This window comes from Acanthochromis polyacanthus, chromosome 3 (assembly GCF_021347895.1).
Source record: "Acanthochromis polyacanthus isolate Apoly-LR-REF ecotype Palm Island chromosome 3, KAUST_Apoly_ChrSc, whole genome shotgun sequence".
Taxonomy (NCBI): domain Eukaryota; kingdom Metazoa; phylum Chordata; class Actinopteri; family Pomacentridae; genus Acanthochromis; species Acanthochromis polyacanthus.
Genome location: NC_067115.1, coordinates 1581533 through 1599181, shown reverse-complemented (window position 1 = coordinate 1599181; position 17649 = coordinate 1581533). Strand labels below are relative to the sequence as shown.

Here is a 17649-nt window from a genome sequence, read left to right as displayed (position 1 = left end):
TAAAGACAAGAGCTTCTGGAGGAAAGTTCTGTGGTCAGATGGAAAGAAAAACTGAAGGTTCTCCTTTAACCCCAAGAACACCCAACCTACCACCAAGCATGGAGGTGGCAGTATCATGCTCTGGGGTTCTAGAAGAGCTTCTGGACTGTTTCAGACAGGATGTTGGACTGGTTCTGGGACTTTATTGGGACTGGTTTATGTCTGGTTCCAGTCTTGGTTCTCCTGGTTCTGGATGTGATTTAAAGTTGGTTTAGGATTCATTTACTCTGGATCTGGTCCTGGATGAGGACTGGTTTAGAGTAGGAAGAGCCAAAATCTGAGTCAGAAAGACGACTAAATTTGTTGTCTTTCTGCCTCAGACTTGACTCGGTTAAACTGATAGTAAAATGATACTGCCACCTCCATGTCTGATGGGAGGTAAAGTGTCCAGAGGAGTCTATTCAATGGTTCCATCATAGAAATTCAGAGTTCCAGAAGTCACTGGAGACTAAAGACTTCATGATCAACATGGACTTACAGTGAATTAAACCAAATGTGTGTTGAACAGCTGATTGTTGCTTGAACCGTCCTGGCTGTCTTTAATGCCCTGATGAGCTTGTTGACATGATAAACAGCAGCTTCACCGTATTTAGGACATGCTGGATGTTATTTAAACTGCAGTGAACCTGAATGTTTGTGGGTCACTGAAATAGAAAGATTAAATCCAGATGTGAGGTTTGTGTTGTCGTTGTGTCTACATTCATTGTGTTAGAGGTTGTAAAGAGTAGAAAACAGTAAAGTACACAACGTATTTGTGTTTCACGTCTCACTAACAGTTTAATGGCTTCTGAATTGAATTATACGAGTTCACAGGCAGATAAATAGATATTCTATTCATCCTTTTGGGGGAATTCAAGGAATCCAGTAGCAAAACACATTACATTTAAGAAAAATAAGGAAAACAAATGTGCAAAAATACGCTTGGTTAATGTGCAAATCACTCTTGTTACAAAAATAACATGTGAAATACTGTTATTTCAAAAAAAAAAGTAGTGTTAAGAAGTCTTATTATGGTCTAAGAATGGAAATAATGATGAGCAGATGGAGGAGTGTTTGGTCCTGGTGGATTACTGGGTTTATCGTGTTTCTTTGGGTTTACTTGGGCTTTGTTTGAGTTTTATTGGCAACTGAAACCAGGATTATGGTTTTTTGGGGGGTTTCTTGCAGTTGAAAACTAGGAATACTAGATTATCTTGGATTTATCGGGGTTTTTCTTGAGTTTTATTTTCTTTTACTAGGTTTTCTTGGGGGTTCTAGGAATTGGGAACTTAGAATATTAGATTTTATAGATTTTTCCATAGGTTTTACTGGGATTTTATCAGGGTTTCTTGGGCTTTATCGGGGTTTACTGGGTTTTTGGGGGTTGTAGAAATTGAAACCAGGAATATTATTAATATGTAACTGAGTTTTCTTGGGGTTTATTATTGGGATCTATTGGGGAGTTTCTGGAGGGTTATAGCAGTTTAAACCAGGTTTTATTATGTTTCTTGGGGTTTGTAGCAGTTCAAACCAGGAATATTAGATTTTATTTGGCTTTCTTGGGTTTTTACTGTTTTCTTGGATTTTGCTGGGTTTTATTGGGTTTCCTTGGGGGTTCCAGCAGTTGACACCAGGAATATTAGATTTTCTTGGACTGTCTAGCAGTTGAAAGGCAGGGATATAGAGTTTTCTTGGGGATTTCTTGTAGTTTTCAATCAGGGATATTACATTTTATTGGGTTTCATGTATTCATGTTTCGGTTTCTTTTGGTTTCTAGTAAGTAAACCAGAAGTGATGTTTTTTGGGGGAGTTTTTTGAGTTTTACTGAGTTTTCTTGGGATAAATTGGGATTTCTTGGAATTTGTAGCAGTTTAAACCAAGGAAAATTAGGAATATTATTTTATTTGGTTTTCTGGGTTTCTTGAGGTTCCAGCAGTCGAAACCAGGAATACCTGGATTATATTGGATTTTCTTGGTCTGTCTGGTAGTTGAAACCAGAACATTGGGTTTTCTTGATTTTGTTGGGTTTTACTGCAGATCTTTCTCGCTCTGGAACAGCTGCAGCATCACACGCTAACATCCCCACGGTCTGAAATGATGGTTTGTCGCTGATAAACTTCATCCAAGTGTTGAATAAAACAGTCAGAATCTTACCGAGTTCATCCGGAGGTTTGACAGCCTCCAGTGAAAGCTCCTTCTTCTGCTTTAAAGGCCTCCTCACGCTGCAACACACAAGAGAATCTGTTTAGACTCACATTTTAGCAGCCATTAAACTGGATGTGGAGGAAACAGTGAGTTACATCCGTCTGATCAAATCCACAATAATTCTCTCTAACTGGAGTGGATCAGACACTCAGAGAATTATTTGTTATTTAGAGTTATCCCAGATGAGTTTTAAGCTGTGTAAGGTGAAGCTGATCTGATTTTAGCATAAAACAACAAAGAAAACAAAGTTTGTTTCTACAAGCAGTAGCTGCAGCTAATTACTGGTGTTATTGTCAGGGATTTTCTGGGTGTTTTGTTCTTAAAATGTCCAGAAAAATGGTGAAACATGTGTTTTCTGCTTTATTTGTTTTTCACCCACAACCCAAAGATATTCAGTTTAAGGAAAGAAACCAGAAATATTCACATTTGAGAAGCTGCAATCACAGAATTTAGAGTTTTTCTTCTAAAAAAAAACCCGACTGAACCAAATAATTATTAGTTGAATTGTAGCAGAATAATAATCCCTGCAGCGTAGAGGATCCTAAATGTTGGCTGTAAATGTGTTAAAGCAGTTTGCCTTCTGGTTCAGTCTTTCTGCAGAGACAGAATTAATGAATTTAAATTCATCTCCTGAGGGCTTGATCCTGTTTCCTGAAGTCTCGCAAACCAGATCATTCTGCAGCAGGTTTCATTCCCCTTTCAGATGCAACAACCTGAATGTTTCCTCCTCTGTAGATTAACATACATGTGAGAGGAGCGGCTCTGGGTTTTAATTCAGCCGCGAACAGGAATTTTTGTTTTTGTTCCTCTGACGAGGCAGATCTGAGGATTCTGTAGAGCAGTTTGAGCGACTGTCAGCAGGGCGATGGAGAATGAGTCAGCCGGAACTGAAACAAGGTGGAGGACGAGACAAAAGACATATTTAAGATTCCTATTAATCATCACATGAGCAGCCTCAAATAATGAGCTCATAATCCAATATTTACTGCGGTTTCCAGCTGCTGATGTGTGAAAACAGTCTTAGTGCACGAAGAAAAACTGAAACAGTTTAACAGTAAAGAGTGTCAAATTAATAATTGGCACATAAGAATTACTGTGACGTCATAAAAAACATTTTAAAGTAGTTTAACTGACTTTGTAAAACAATTTACTGGAAAATCTTAGAAAAATCCAAACAAAAAAACAAAACCAGCCCAAACTTTTAATAACGTCCACATTTTTATAAATACTAATTATCTGTTTTGCAATGTTTGATAATAAAGTTACACTTTTTTTTACTGTATTTAGACTATTTTTTTCAAATATCTACTGTTATGTGAAAGATAAAATATGTGCATCAAAGACTGAAAAAACTGAAAAGATTTTTAGAGATTTCTCCTGTTTTGTTAAATTACTGATGTTTTATCTTGAATATCTAAAAGTCACAGAAAATAAATTTTAATTAGATGTTGACTGTCAAAACATTAATTAGTAAAAATATGAATAATGTCAAGAAACCACACAGTGTCCTCACAACATCCTCATAATGTCCACGAACACAACGTCTCCTAAACGTCTACACACTTTCTCAAAGTCCTTATAGCGTCTTCAAATAATGCCCTCACAGTGTCCACTAACAGAACCTCCACTAACAGAACCTCCACTACAGAACCTCCACTAACAGAACCTCCACTAACAGAACCTCCACTAACAGAACCTCCTCTACAGAACCTCCACTAACAGAACCTCCTCTAGCAGAACCTCCACTAACAGAACCTCCTCTAGCAGAACCTCCTCTAAAGAGAACCTCCACTAACAGAACCTCCTCTAACAGAACCTCCACTAACAGAACCTCCTCTAGCAGAACCTCCTCTAGCAGAACCTCCACTAACAGAACCTCCTCTAACAGAACCTCCTCTAACAGAACCTCCACTAACAGACCTCCTCTAACAGAACCTCTCTAACAGAACCTGCCACTAACAGAACCTCCTCTAGCAGAACCTCCTCTAAGAGAACCTCACTAACAGAACCTCCTCTAACAGAACCTCCTCTAACAGAACCTCCTCTAACAGAACCTCCACTAACAGAACCTCTCTAAGAGAACCTCCTCTAAGAGAACCTCCACTAACAGAACCTCCTCTAACAGAACCTCCTCTAACAGAACCTCCACTAACAGAACCTCCTCTAAGAGAACCTCCACTAACAGAACCTCCTCTAGCAGAACTCCACTAACAGAACCTCCTCTAACAGAACCTCCACTAACAGAACCTCCTCTAGCAGAACCTCCTCTAAGAGAACCTCCACTAACAGAACCTCCTCTAACAGAACCTCCTCTAACAGAACCTCCACTAACAGAAACCTCCACTAACAGAACCTCCACTAACAGAACCTCCTTAGCAGAACCTCCACTAACAGAACCTCCACTAACAGAACCTCCTCTAGCCAGAACCTCCACTAACAGAACCTCCTCTAACAGAACCTCCACTAACAGAACCTCCTCTAGCAGAACCTCCTCTAAGAGAAACCTCCACTAACAGAACCTCCTCTAACAGAACCTCCTCTAACAGAACCTCCACTAACAGAACCTCCACTAACAGAACCTCCTCTAACAGAACCTCCACTAACAGAACTCCTCTAACAGAACCTCCACTAACAGAACCTCCTCTAAGAGAACCTCCACTAACAGAACCTCCTCTACAGAACCTCCACTAACAGAACCTCCTCTAGCAGAACCTCCACTAACAGAACCTCCCTCTAACAGAACCTCCTCTAACAGAACCCTCCCTAACAGAACCTCCTCTAACAGAACCTCCTCTAACAGAACCTCCTCTAGCAGAACCTCCTCTAAGAGAACCTCCACTAACAGAACCTCCTCTAACAGAACCTCCTCTAACAGAACCTCCACTAACAGAACCTCCACTAACAGAACCTCCTCTAACAGAACCTCCTCTAGCAGAACCTCCTCTAAGAGAACCTCCACTAACAGAACCTCCTCTAACAGAACCTCCACTAACAGAACCTCCTCTAACAGAACCTCCACTAACAGAACCTCCACTAACAGAACCTCCTCCAACAGAACCTACTCTAACAGACCTCCTCTAACAGAACCTCCTCTAACAGAACCTCCACTAACAGAACCTCCTCTAACAGAACCTCCTCTAACAGAACCTCCACTAACAGAACTCCACTAACAGACCTCCTCCAACAAGAACCTCCTCTAACAGAACCTCCTCTAGACAGAACTCCTCTAGGGCAGAACCTCTCCAAACAGAACTCCTCCAACAGAACCTCCACTAACAGAACCTCCTCTAACAGAACCTCCCTAACAGAACCTCCACTAACAAGAAACTCCTCTAACAGAACCTCCTCTAGCAGAACCTCCTCTACAGAACCTCCTCTAACAGAACCTCCTCTAACAAACATCTCCAGACTGGCCCAGTCTACTGAACATTCCACCAAACAGAAGAAACTCCAGAGAACTTCAGTCCAGCTGCTGCCTGACAGAAACTCTGAGGAACAAAGAACAGATTTCTGGAGACAAACAGAACCTGAACAGCTGCAGCTGCAGCAGCTGAGGACCACTGCAGGAACAAAGAGAACCTGGAGGGTTCTGCGGGTGATCAGGAGAACCTGGAGGGTTTCTCTGTGAAACAAACCACCTTTCTTCTGTTCCTGAGCTGCTGAGGCTTCAGCTTCCTGGCCGTTCTTCAGACGGACCGTCGGCTGTTTGCTCTGCGGCTGAGCCCATGTTCCACTGAGAACTCACAGATCCACACAGCTGCAGAGGATCCACAGGCTCTCCCCCTGCCCTAAGCCCGCCCACCTCCACCTGAAGGAATGCCAGGTGTTCCTGCTCTTATCTGCTGATCACTCACTGAACCAGAGCGTCTGCATTCAGGAGGAAACTCTGAGCCGGTTCAAACGACCAGACAACACATTAATAAATATGTCAAATGATAAACTGTCAAAGAACGTAGGAAAACTTTACACTGAGACTGAAAAACAATGACAAATATGTGTTAAAAACAAAGATCCTTCATCAGATTTAAATGCAGTAAAACACTGAAAAAATAAATGACTGTTTGTAAAAGGTCTGATTTTTGACATTTACAGTTTAATTATTATTTTAGTCACAAAAAACTGCTTCCTAAACTTTTAAATAAACAAATGTTGGTAAATGAGGAGATTTTTGCTCATTTAAATACAATAAAATCTGGTAATCTATGTGTTCCTGTGTACACTGTAAAAATAGGCAGAAAGAAAATATGACAGCAAAGAAAAAAACGTTTAAACTGTTAAAAATGTTAGAGAACCTTCAAAACTAAAATAACAGGATTCCTTTATGGTTACAGTAAAACTGACTTTGTGATCATAAGTTATAATAGAATAAATTCTTAAATGCAGATTATTGATGTCAATGTTATCTGTTGTTGTTTTTAGAGTCAAAATATGTTTTTATATAAAATAAATGTGTAAAAGAACAAATTATTTCTAAAACACAGATTTTTGATGTGGATTTTATTTACAGTTTTAGCCTTTGTTTGTTTGTTTGTTTTTTCATAAAATGTTTAGTATTTGAACAAAGCAGTGAAAATATTTCAATAACTAAAATATTTTAATAAAATAAATAAAATAAAATAAATTCACATATTTTGAATTTAAATCAGCTAAATATTATAATTTTACAGACATTTCCACAGTTGTGCATCTTTTTTATTTTTAAATGGTGTGTATTCTGGTGTGTCTTTGCATTTATGGCTTTTTTTTCTCTCTGTTACGTAACATTCTCACTCCTCAGCTGATAACGAGTCATTCTGGCAGATAAGAAGCTACTGTCTCTCAGATGGACGCCAGCTGCTGCAGATGTTTCTCCACTTTATGAGCTCAGACACCAGCAGGTTAATGTTTAATAGAATAAAGAGACGCTTCAGAGTTTCTGGTCATGTGGAAAGCAGCGATGGGAAGATAAGTTTAAATGAAGGTTGAGGTCAAGAAAACTACAGTTTATGGTGAGTTTGGTGGAAAATAATTAACCCAGCAAAGTGTGTGGCGGACAAAGAGACACAACTGACTAAAAAAATGCAAAAATGCCACAAAAAGACATAAAATAACTACAAAAATGTGAAATCACCACAAAATCAAGACAAAATCAACACAGAAAGACTCAAAAATGAATAGAAGGCACAAAATCACGACCAAACATTTGTGAAATTGTTACAAAAACAAGTGAAATCACCACAAAAAGATGCAAAATGACACAAAAATACATAAAGTAATTTAAAAACATGTGAAATCACCACAAAATGATAAAAAAATCACCACATAAAGACAAAATTAGCACAAATCGAGTCAAAAATGCCCCAAAAATGCATAAAATCAACCAAATCCGCTGCTAAAAATGAGATCTTTCAGTTGAATTCAGACAGAAGCAACAGATCAGTTCACTGTAAGTTTACAGGTCGTTACGTTCTACAAACACAATCACTAAAACCTCTCATCAGCCGCAAATATTTACTGAACACGACTTCCACGTCCGGCAGTCTGTGACTGACGCATCCTGGTGCAGCGGTGAGCCAATCAGCAGCCTCCTAACCGAGGAGACCCGCCTACTGCAACATAAACTGACTTCAGCCGTTTGAAATCCAACAGACGTTAGTCTGATAAAAACCTGCTGCAAGGCAGATAAAGAAGAACAACAAACAGGTTTTAGTTGTTTCTGGAATGCTCCAATCACTGCTGGAGATCAGAAAGTTTGTTTACTCGACCTCGACATGATTTATTTTACAGTGTAACACAAAACGTGGAAAAATGCCACTAAAACGAGTAAAATCACCACAAAAACATAGCAATATTCCATTAAAAACACTTAAAATCATCATAAAACGTGGACAAATGCCACAAAACACGAAAAAATGCCACTAAAACATGTAAAATCATCACAAAACATGGAAAATGACACTAAAGCACATAAGATCATCACAAAAGATGGAAGAATGCCACTAAAACACTTATAATCACCACAAAAACACAGAAAAATGCCACTAAAACAAGTAGGATCATCACAAAAACGTGGAAAATGGCACTAAAACACCTAAAATCAACACAAAAACATGGAAAAACCCACTAAAACAAGGAAAATCTTCACAAACACACAGAAAAACCCACTAAAACAAGTAAAATTTTCACAAAAACATGGAAAATACCACTAAAATGAGTACAACTGCCACAAATTAACCTACAGTGAGGAAAAATTTACCTACAGTGGATAAAATGTGACTGGACCAAAAACACACCCAGAACTGCATCACCTTGTTACTATTACAGTACGTACGACAAACCCTGTGTCTGTTTTAGACAACACCACTAATTACAGTTAATTAGTGATAATTACATGTTTCTTGGCTGTAACTTTACTTTGAGTCTCAGAGAAAACACACCAGAAGCTGCTCTGATCTGAGGAACCCTGTGCAGCGCTACATGACAGTTGCTAACGGAGGCTAACGGAGGCTAACGGAAGCTAACCGCCGTCACTCGTCCATCAGCAGCGTGTTGTTGTTGTTCTAGCAGCAGCAGGGCGTGGATCACCGCCAGCAGCCACTCAGACTCTTTAATCACAGACTGAAGGATGAGAACCAGAACTTCCCTCAGTAACCCCCCAAGGGAACGTCAGACTGTTCTACATGTAGGAACGCGTCCAGACAGAACCTCACCATGTTTACTACAAACACTGCTAGCATGAGAGGACAGGAAGCAGCTCAACATCTACAGCAGAGCACTTACAAACTGTTGTTACATCTTTATTTATGAGAATAATCAATCAATAACTGATCAACTGATGGAATCTTTAATACGTATTCACCAACAGGAAGTCATTAAAGACAGCAGAAGTCTCTGTCATGGTGCGTCTTTGTTCACTAAATGACCACAACATGAAGTGTAGTCTGAGAGACAGGAACATTTACCCTCTAACACTACATTTACCCTCTCGTACTACATTTACCCTCTAGTACTACATTTACCCTCTAACTCTACATTTACCCTCTAACACTACATTTACCCTCTCGTACTACATTTACCCTCTAGTACTACATTTACCCTCTAACTCTACATTTACCCTCTAGTACTACATTACCCTCTAACACTACATTTACCCTCTAACTCTACATTTACCCTCTAACACTACATTTACCCTCTAACACTACATTTACCCTCTAACTCTACATTTACCCTCTCGTACTACATTTACCCTCTAGTACTACATTTACCCTCTAACTCTACATTTACCCTCTAGTACTACATTTACCCTCTAACACTACATTTACCCTCTAACTCTACATTTACCCTCTAACACTACATTTACCCTCTAACACTACATTTACCCTCTAGTACTACATTTACCCTCTAACACTACATTTACCCTCTAACACTACATTTACCCTCTAGTACTACATTTACCCTCTAACACTACATTTACCCTCTAGAACTACATTTACCCTCTAACTCTACATTTACCCTCTAGTACTACATTTACCCTCTAGTACTACATTTACCCTCTAACACTACATTTACCCTCTAGTACTACATTTACCCTCTAACACTACATTTACCCTCTAGTACTACATTTACCCTCTAACACTACATTTACCCTCTAATGCTACATTTACCCTCTAGTACTACATTTACCCTCTAACACTACATTTACCCTCTAGTACTACATTTACCCTCTAGTACTACATTTACCCTCTAACACTACATTTACCCTCTAGTACTACATTTACCCTCTAACACTACATTTACCCTCTAGTACTACATTTACCCTCTAACTCTACATTTACCCTCTAGTACTACATTTACCCTCTAGTACTACATTTACCCTCTAACACTACATTTACCCTCTAGTACTACATTTACCCTCTAACACTACATTTACCCTCTAGTACTACATTTACCCTCTAACACTACATTTACCCTCTAACACTACATTTACCCTCTAACGCTACATTTACCCTCTAACTCTACATTTACCCTCTAACTCTACATTTACCCTCTAGTACTACATTTACCCTCTAACTCTACATTTACCCTCTAACACTACATTTACCCTCTAGTACTACATTTACCCTCTAACACTACATTTACCCTCTAACACTACATTTACCCTCTAACACTACATTTACCCTCTAGTACTACATTTACCCTCTAACACTACATTTACCCTCTAGAACTACATTTACCCTCTAACTCTACATTTACCCTCTAGTACTACATTTACCCTCTAGTACTACATTTACCCTCTAACACTACATTTACCCTCTAGTACTACATTTACCCTCTAACACTACATTTACCCTCTAACACTACATTTACCCTCTAACGCTACATTTACCCTCTAACTCTACATTTACCCTCTAACTCTACATTTACCCTCTAGTACTACATTTACCCTCTAACTCTACATTTACCCTCTAACACTACATTTACCCTCTAGTACTACATTTACCCTCTAACACTACATTTACCCTCTAGTACTACATTTACCCTCTAACACTACATTTACCCTCTAGTACTACATTTACCCTCTAACACTACATTTACCCTCTAATGCTACATTTACCCTCTAGTACTACATTTACCCTCTAACACTACATTTACCCTCTAGTACTACATTTACCCTCTAACACTACATTTACCCTCTAACACTACATTTACCCTCTAGTACTACATTTACCCTCTAACACTACATTTACCCTCTAACACTACATTTACCCTCTAGTACTACATTTACCCTCTAACACTACATTTACCCTCTAACACTACATTTACCCTCTAGTACTACATTTACCCTCTAACACTACATTTACCCTCTAACACTACATTTACCCTCTAGTACTACATTTACCCTCTAACACTAAGCTTCATATGTGCTCAGGGAAACTAACTGCTGCTTTGTTTCCTGATTAAATCTCTGTCTGGAATCATTTGCATTGCAGTTAAAAAACAAATCAAGTCCTTCAGCTGTTAAAGCTGACATTTCCTGTTTAAGTTCTAAACTGAATAACAACGTTGTTTCACATTCAGACAGCAAATAGCAAGAGTCTCCTGGCAGATTCTCCTGGTTCTCAATCTACAGTAACTTTATTAATGATCAGAGTTCTACCATCAGACTGTGAATATTTCCAGATTTCCAGGTCCTTGAAGTCCATGGAGGTGGTCCAAGATATTAATCAGTGATGTGTCCAGTTGTTGGGAGGTCCACTCTAGAACTTTCTCCAGTTGTCGGTTGGTCTACTCTAGAACTTTCTCCAGTTGTCGGTAGGTCTACTCTAGAACTTTCTCCAGGGGACGTTCTCCTTTCCTGCTTCCATTCTTTAAGTTTAGTCTCACTTAGAAAATTTCAGGTCCTTGAAGTCAGTCTAAATGTGTCCATAATGACAAGAAAAATGTTTAAAATTACTCAAAGATTGTCCAAAACTACTTGAATATCATCGTAAATGGCGGTAATGTTTCCCAGAACTCAAATGTGTTTCTCCTCCTCAATGTCATGGTTCTATCTGCTGGACTGATGAAGTTCTGAGGCTCAGAAATGATGGAAAAAGTCCATTAAAAAGTGATAAATCTGGACCCACCTCTATGGACTTCAAGGACCTGGAATGTTCTAAGTGAGACTAAACTTAAAGAATGGAAGCAGGAAAGGAGAACGTCCCCTGGAGAAAGTTCTAGAGTAGACCTACCGACAACTGGGGAAAGTTCTAGAGCAGACCTACCGACAACTGGAGAAAGTTCTAGAGCAGACCTACCGACAACTGGAGAAAGTTCTAGAGTAGACCTACCGACAACTGGAGAAAGTTCTAGAGTAGACCTACCGACAACTGGAGAAAGTTCTAGAGTAGACCTACCGACAACTGGAGAAAGTTCTAGAGCAGACCTACCGACAACTGGAGAAAGTTCTAGAGTAGACCTACCGACAACTGGAGAAAGTTCTAGAGTAGACCTACCGACAACTGGAGAAAGTTCTAGAGCAGACCTACCGACAACTGGAGAAAGTTCTAGAGTAGACCGACCGACAACTGATGAAACTTCTAGAGTAGACCTACCAACAACTGGAGAAAGTTCTAGAGCAGACCTACCGACAACTGGAGAAAGTTCTAGAGTAGACCTACCGACAACTGGAGAAAGTTCTAGAGTAGACCGACCGACAACTGATGAAACTTCTAGAGTAGACCTACCGACAACTGGAGAAAGTTCTAGAGCAGACCTACCGACAACTGGAGAAAGTTCTAGAGTAGACCGACCGACAACTGATGAAACTTCTAGAGTAGACCTACCAACAACTGGAGAAAGTTCTAGAGTAGACCTACCAACAACTGAAGAAAGTTCTAGAGTAGACCGACCGACAACTGATGAAACTTCTAGAGTAGACCTACCAACAACTGGAGAAAGTTCTATAGTGGATCTACCAACAACTGGAGAAAGTTCTACAGTAGGTCTATTCTAGAACTTTCTCCAGGGGATGTTCTGCTCTATGGACTTCAAGGACCTGGAACTCTGGAAATATTCCCAGTCTGAAGGTAGAACTCTGATCATTGATAAAGTTACTGGAGATGAAGAACCAGATGTTCTGAGGAAGTTCTAAAGTTCTGTGTCTGACAGCAGAACAGATGATGGTGGTACCTCGGTGAAGAGATGCTGGATGACTGTAGCCAGAGCCTCCACCCTCCGGTTCCCCTGGACCAGCAGCCTCCTCAGCTGGTTGATGGCCTGGTTCTTCTTCTCTGCCTGTTCTTTGTTGTGGTTCTGTTTAGCCGAACCATCCACGGCGCCCCCTGCTGGTCTGGGAGCATTCTGCAGGCGGGAACCTGCCTTGGGGCTGGACCGGGCTCCGGTTCTGGCTCTGAAGCTGGAGGGTCCGGTGGAACCCGATGTGGTGTTATCAGTGGAGGGAACCGGGAGAACTGGAGCCGCTGGTGTGTTAGCGTTCACAACATCTGGAACCTGGACGGACAGGAAACACCACCAGGGTAAAAACGGACGGATTTTTTTAGTCATTTTAGTTCCTTCATCCGTCTTTGAACCATTTTGTGTTGCTTTGTGTCAGTTGTTTCAATCTATTGGTTATTTTGTATTATTTGTGTTGTTTGCCATTTTAGGCAAATTTCACATCATTTAAGACATTTTTTAATCGTTTTTTATTATTTTTTGACAACATTTTGATGTTTTAACGAAGTTTTGAGTAATTGTAGACATTTTTCGAGTCCATTTAGACAAAGATCAAGTCCTTTCAGATCAGATTTTCTCATTTTAACCTCATTTTCAGTTGATTTGGGTAAATTCTGAGACGTCTCTGACTTCCTTCTCCTTCTTCACGATGTTCTGGTTCCACAGAGCTGAAGGACTTTAGATTAAAAATGACTAAAAACATGACAGCAACAGTAAAGAGAGGACTGTTTGTGGTTTAAAGGTTAGAATGAGAGTGTTACCTGCTCAGGTGGAGGCAGCGGCTGGTTCTGGTTCTGGTTCTTCTCTCCGCCGGCCGTCTGGTTGGATCTGGACGTCGGTTTGTTTTTATCCACTGCAAGAGAACGACGGCTTCTTAGTGCTCGAGTGATGGGAATCACATTCAGCATGGTGTCAGAACACACACCGAACACACACTCAGCCCATCCACACAACAACAACAACAACAACAACACTGCAGGAGGACCGAAACCAGCCGGAGGAAACGTAAAAGGAGCCCAACTCTCAGTCTGATCTGGAGGAAAACGCCCAGCGGAGTGATGCATGATGGGAATGCATCATTAAGAATCCATTAGCAGAGCTGTTAGCGTTAGCGCTGCAGCTTCCTGGAGATAAAAGCTGCTGGAGGAGGAAACATCACGATACACCGTCTGGATTCATCTCCTCAGAAACCAAAAGAACGTAAATAACTCCGTCCTGCACTCCTGAGATTAGAAATTAATTAATATCCTCACAGTCTGATCATTTATTCAGAGTTTCTGTTGTCTGAGTCCAGATTTATGGATTCAGTAAATCACACTCTGGACTCTTAAATATCAGTGTCAGTTTCACTATCATGTTCAATATTTTATTATCCTGTAAAACATGCCAGTGCAAGGAGCAATATTTCATTTTTTAGAAGCAATATAATTATTTCTAAGTGAAATATTTATTTTTTTCAGCTGCATTATTTCATTTTTAGGTGCAATATTAAATTTTTATGAACAATATTTAATTTTCAGGTGTGACATTTCATTTTTTAGATTTAATATTTCATTTTTTTGACATGACTATTTAGAGTTTTTGTTATTTTTTGCATTTTTGTGTATTTTTTACACTTTGGTGCCATAAAATCCAGATTATTATTACTTTCATGCATAAATATTTTTTGCACATTTTTGCATTAATACACTTAGTATTAATTAACTAACTGTATTAATGCAAAAATGTGCAGAAAAAACCTAATTATTTATGCATGAAAGTAATAATAATCTGGATTTTATGGCACCAAAGTGTAAAAAAATTGTAAAAATGCAAAAAATAACAAAAACTCTAAATATTCATGTCAAAAATGTAAAAAAACAAAAACAAAAACAAAAAACAAATACAAATGACCTCAAACAGACAAAGTCTGAGCAGAAACAATGGAATTATTAATAAAAGAGACGCAAAATAAACGACTGCAGAGAAGAAAAGTGACGCTGAAACTAAAACACCAACGAACCAAAACAACAGGTCATTTATGAGGAATCAGGTTTTAGTTTTCCAGACGTGGCTCTGCATCCAGACGGAGGTTAAATTCAGTCTAAACATCTAAACTCTGATCTGGTTGAAGCTGTGAGACGGCGCCCCCTGCTGGTGAACAGAGCTGCTGAGAAAATCCAGAAAAACCTCCTGAGATCCAGAAACAAACCTTCTGTGGTTCCATTAAACCAGTTCTTGCAGCTAAAACACATCAGCAGTGTTCAGATCTGACTGTAGAGGTTCAGTAAAAGCAACTCCAGCGTCCCAGTGTCAGTGAAAGCAGCACAATGACGTCTTTGAACCCCTCAGAGACTCCGTTTGATTTTACAGAAACGTCAGAAAAGCAGAAAAACTTTAACAGCAGCTGAGGTTCAGTTTGTTTTGTTTGTCAAAAAGATCCTCCTGATATAGATTTGAAGGCACAAAATTATCAATAACAGACATCAAAGTATAGAAAACCGGATTAAAAAAATCAATATTATTGCCATATATATATATATATATATATATATATGTGTGTGTGTGTGTGTAAACAAACTACATACTAATGTTTCCAAAAAAGTGCAAAAAAACTGATCATTAAAGCTTGAAAGTAACAATAATTTGGATATTATTTTACTGAAGTGTGAAAACTTAAATCTTAATGTAAAAAGGAGTTATTATTGTAGAAAGTGTTCAGAATCCTGATAGAAGTGGACCAGAGGAAGTGAATGTTCAAGAATCTGATAGAAGATGTTTAACTGGAGATTTAAAATGGGAATATTTCTCATAAACGCTTTGTGCTGCTCAGGTCTAAGATGTTCTGATGTTTGTTCTGGGATGTTCTGAGATGTTGTTAGATGTTCTGGGATGTTCTGGGATGTTTGTTCTGGGATGTTCTGAGATGTTGTTAGATGTTCTGGGATGTTCTGAGATGTTTGTTCTGGGATGTTCTGAGATGTTGTTAGATGTTCTGGGATGTTCTGAGATGTTTGTTCTGGGATGTTCTGAGGTGTTGTTAGATGTTCTGGGATGTTCTGAGATGTTTGTTCTGGGATGTTCTGAGATGTTGTTAGATGTTCTGGGATGTTCTGAGATGTTGTTAGATGTTCTGGGATGTTCTGAGATGTTTGTTCTGGGATGTTCTGGGATGATGTTAGATGTTCTGGGATGTTCTGGGATGTTTGTTCTGGGATGTTCTGAGGTGTTTGTTCTGGGATGTTCTGAGGTGTTGTTAGATGTTCTGAGATGTTCTGAGAAGTTGTTAGATGTTCTGGGATGTTTGTTCTGGGATGTTCTGAGATGTTGTTAGATGTTCTGGGATGTTCTGGGATGTTTGTTCTGGGATGTTCTGAGATGTTGTTAGATGTTCTGGGATGTTCTGAGATGTTTGTTCTGAGATGTTCTGAGGTGTTGTTAGATGTTCTGGGATGTTCTGAGATGTTTGTTCTGGGATGTTCTGAGGTGTTGTTAGATGTTCTGGGATGATGTTAGATGTTCTGGGATGTTTGTTCTGGGATGTTCTGGGATGTTTGTTCTGGGATGTTCTGAGATGTTGTTAGATGTTCTGGGATGTTCTGAGATGTTTGTTCTGGGATGTTCTGAGGTGTTGTTAGATGTTCTGGGATGATGTTAGATGTTCTGGGATGTTTGTTCTGGGATGTTCTGAGGTGTTGTTAGATGTTCTGGGATGATGTTAGATGTTCTGGGATGTTTGTTCTGGGATGTTCTGGGATGTTTGTTCTGGGATGTTCTGAGGTGTTTGTTCTGGGATGTTCTGAGGTGTTTGTTCTGGGATGTTCTGAGATGTTGTTAGATGTTCTGGGATGTTCTGAGATGTTGTTAGATGTTCTGGGATGTTCTGAGATGTTTGTTCTGGGATGTTCTGAGATGTTCTGGTTTCTACCTGGTTGGTTCCAGGGCGACATGCAGAGCTGCTGAGCCCAAACTGAGGAGAAACACAGTTAGAACGTCACAACAGGAAGTTCTACTGCAGAAACTTCACAACATCCAGGAAGTTCTGGTGTAACGGGTTAACGGGTCACTGAGCAGAACCGAGACAACATCCAGGAACAAACACTGAGGAGAAATCTGAGGAGGAGGAGGAGGAGGCTTTTCTTTAGATATTAGATTTGTTTTTTTAAATCACCAGATCTCAAAATTAAGATGCACGGACGCAGAAGTATTTTCAGTAAAAACATCATGTGTATTTTAATAAGAAAATAAGTGTGTTAATGTATTTTAAAGTGTAATAATGTGGAAAGTATCTTGTTATTGTGATGAACTGTTAATGTTTCGGCATTAAACTGTTTTTCTTTCTGACTTAAGGCGGATTATTTTCCTGCCGTGTGGAAATGATCCGACTCCTGCAGGCGTCTAAATCTAATTACCAACGGCTCAACGGCTAGAAGGAGAAGTCTCTAATAAGCTCCTTAATGGACAAACCCTGAACAAACACAAACTGAGAGGCCACATGGAGAATCAAACAGCACCGACTCAGATTACTGAAGATCACTGGCCAACACCTACAGCCATGGCCATAAGTTTGGACACAAGTACCATGACACTTGTGAATCTTAGAAAATACCACAAAATTGTCACTTACAATATAAATACCAGTCATAGCCATCAACCAAAATGAAATATATGTCCAAACTTATGGCCATGGCTGTAGACCTCTGTGAACATCTAGACCTCTGTGAACACCTAGACCTCTGTGAACATCTAGAC

The 17649-nt window shown here is 39.5% G+C and overlaps 2 protein-coding genes and 1 long non-coding RNA gene across 4 annotated transcripts in view; 1 reads left to right on the top strand and 2 right to left on the bottom strand.

The window, feature by feature from the left end:
- Window positions 1-17649, bottom strand: part of LOC110967815 (microtubule-associated tumor suppressor 1 homolog) — a 73875-nt gene that overhangs the window by 10971 nt on the left and 45255 nt on the right. Inside the window, 5 exon segments of the mRNA XM_051945887.1 lie at window positions 2173-2234; window positions 7036-7040; window positions 12874-13194; window positions 13680-13771; window positions 16826-16867. Of these exon segments, the coding sequence (XP_051801847.1) occupies window positions 2173-2234; window positions 7036-7040; window positions 12874-13194; window positions 13680-13771; window positions 16826-16867 (522 nt within the window).
- Window positions 3322-7276, bottom strand: LOC127533474 (uncharacterized). Its single transcript, XM_051946549.1, has 11 exons — window positions 5624-7276; window positions 5491-5520; window positions 5326-5370; window positions 4997-5281; window positions 4652-4711; window positions 4441-4545; window positions 4337-4396; window positions 4233-4292; window positions 4025-4129; window positions 3949-3993; window positions 3322-3860 (listed from the first exon to the last, which is right to left on the bottom strand). Exons 1-11 carry the CDS (start codon window positions 5651-5653, stop codon window positions 3771-3773), a joined length of 915 nt encoding a protein of 304 aa, XP_051802509.1. The 5' UTR covers window positions 5654-7276; the 3' UTR covers window positions 3322-3770.
- Window positions 15843-16817, top strand: LOC127533476 (uncharacterized). 2 transcript variants are annotated; one of them, XR_007941213.1, is made up of 3 exons: window positions 15843-15931; window positions 16384-16525; window positions 16726-16817. It is a non-coding gene; the product is annotated as an uncharacterized LOC127533476 (long non-coding RNA). The 2 variants fall into 2 exon arrangements; XR_007941214.1 differs by having other exon boundaries at window positions 16756-16811.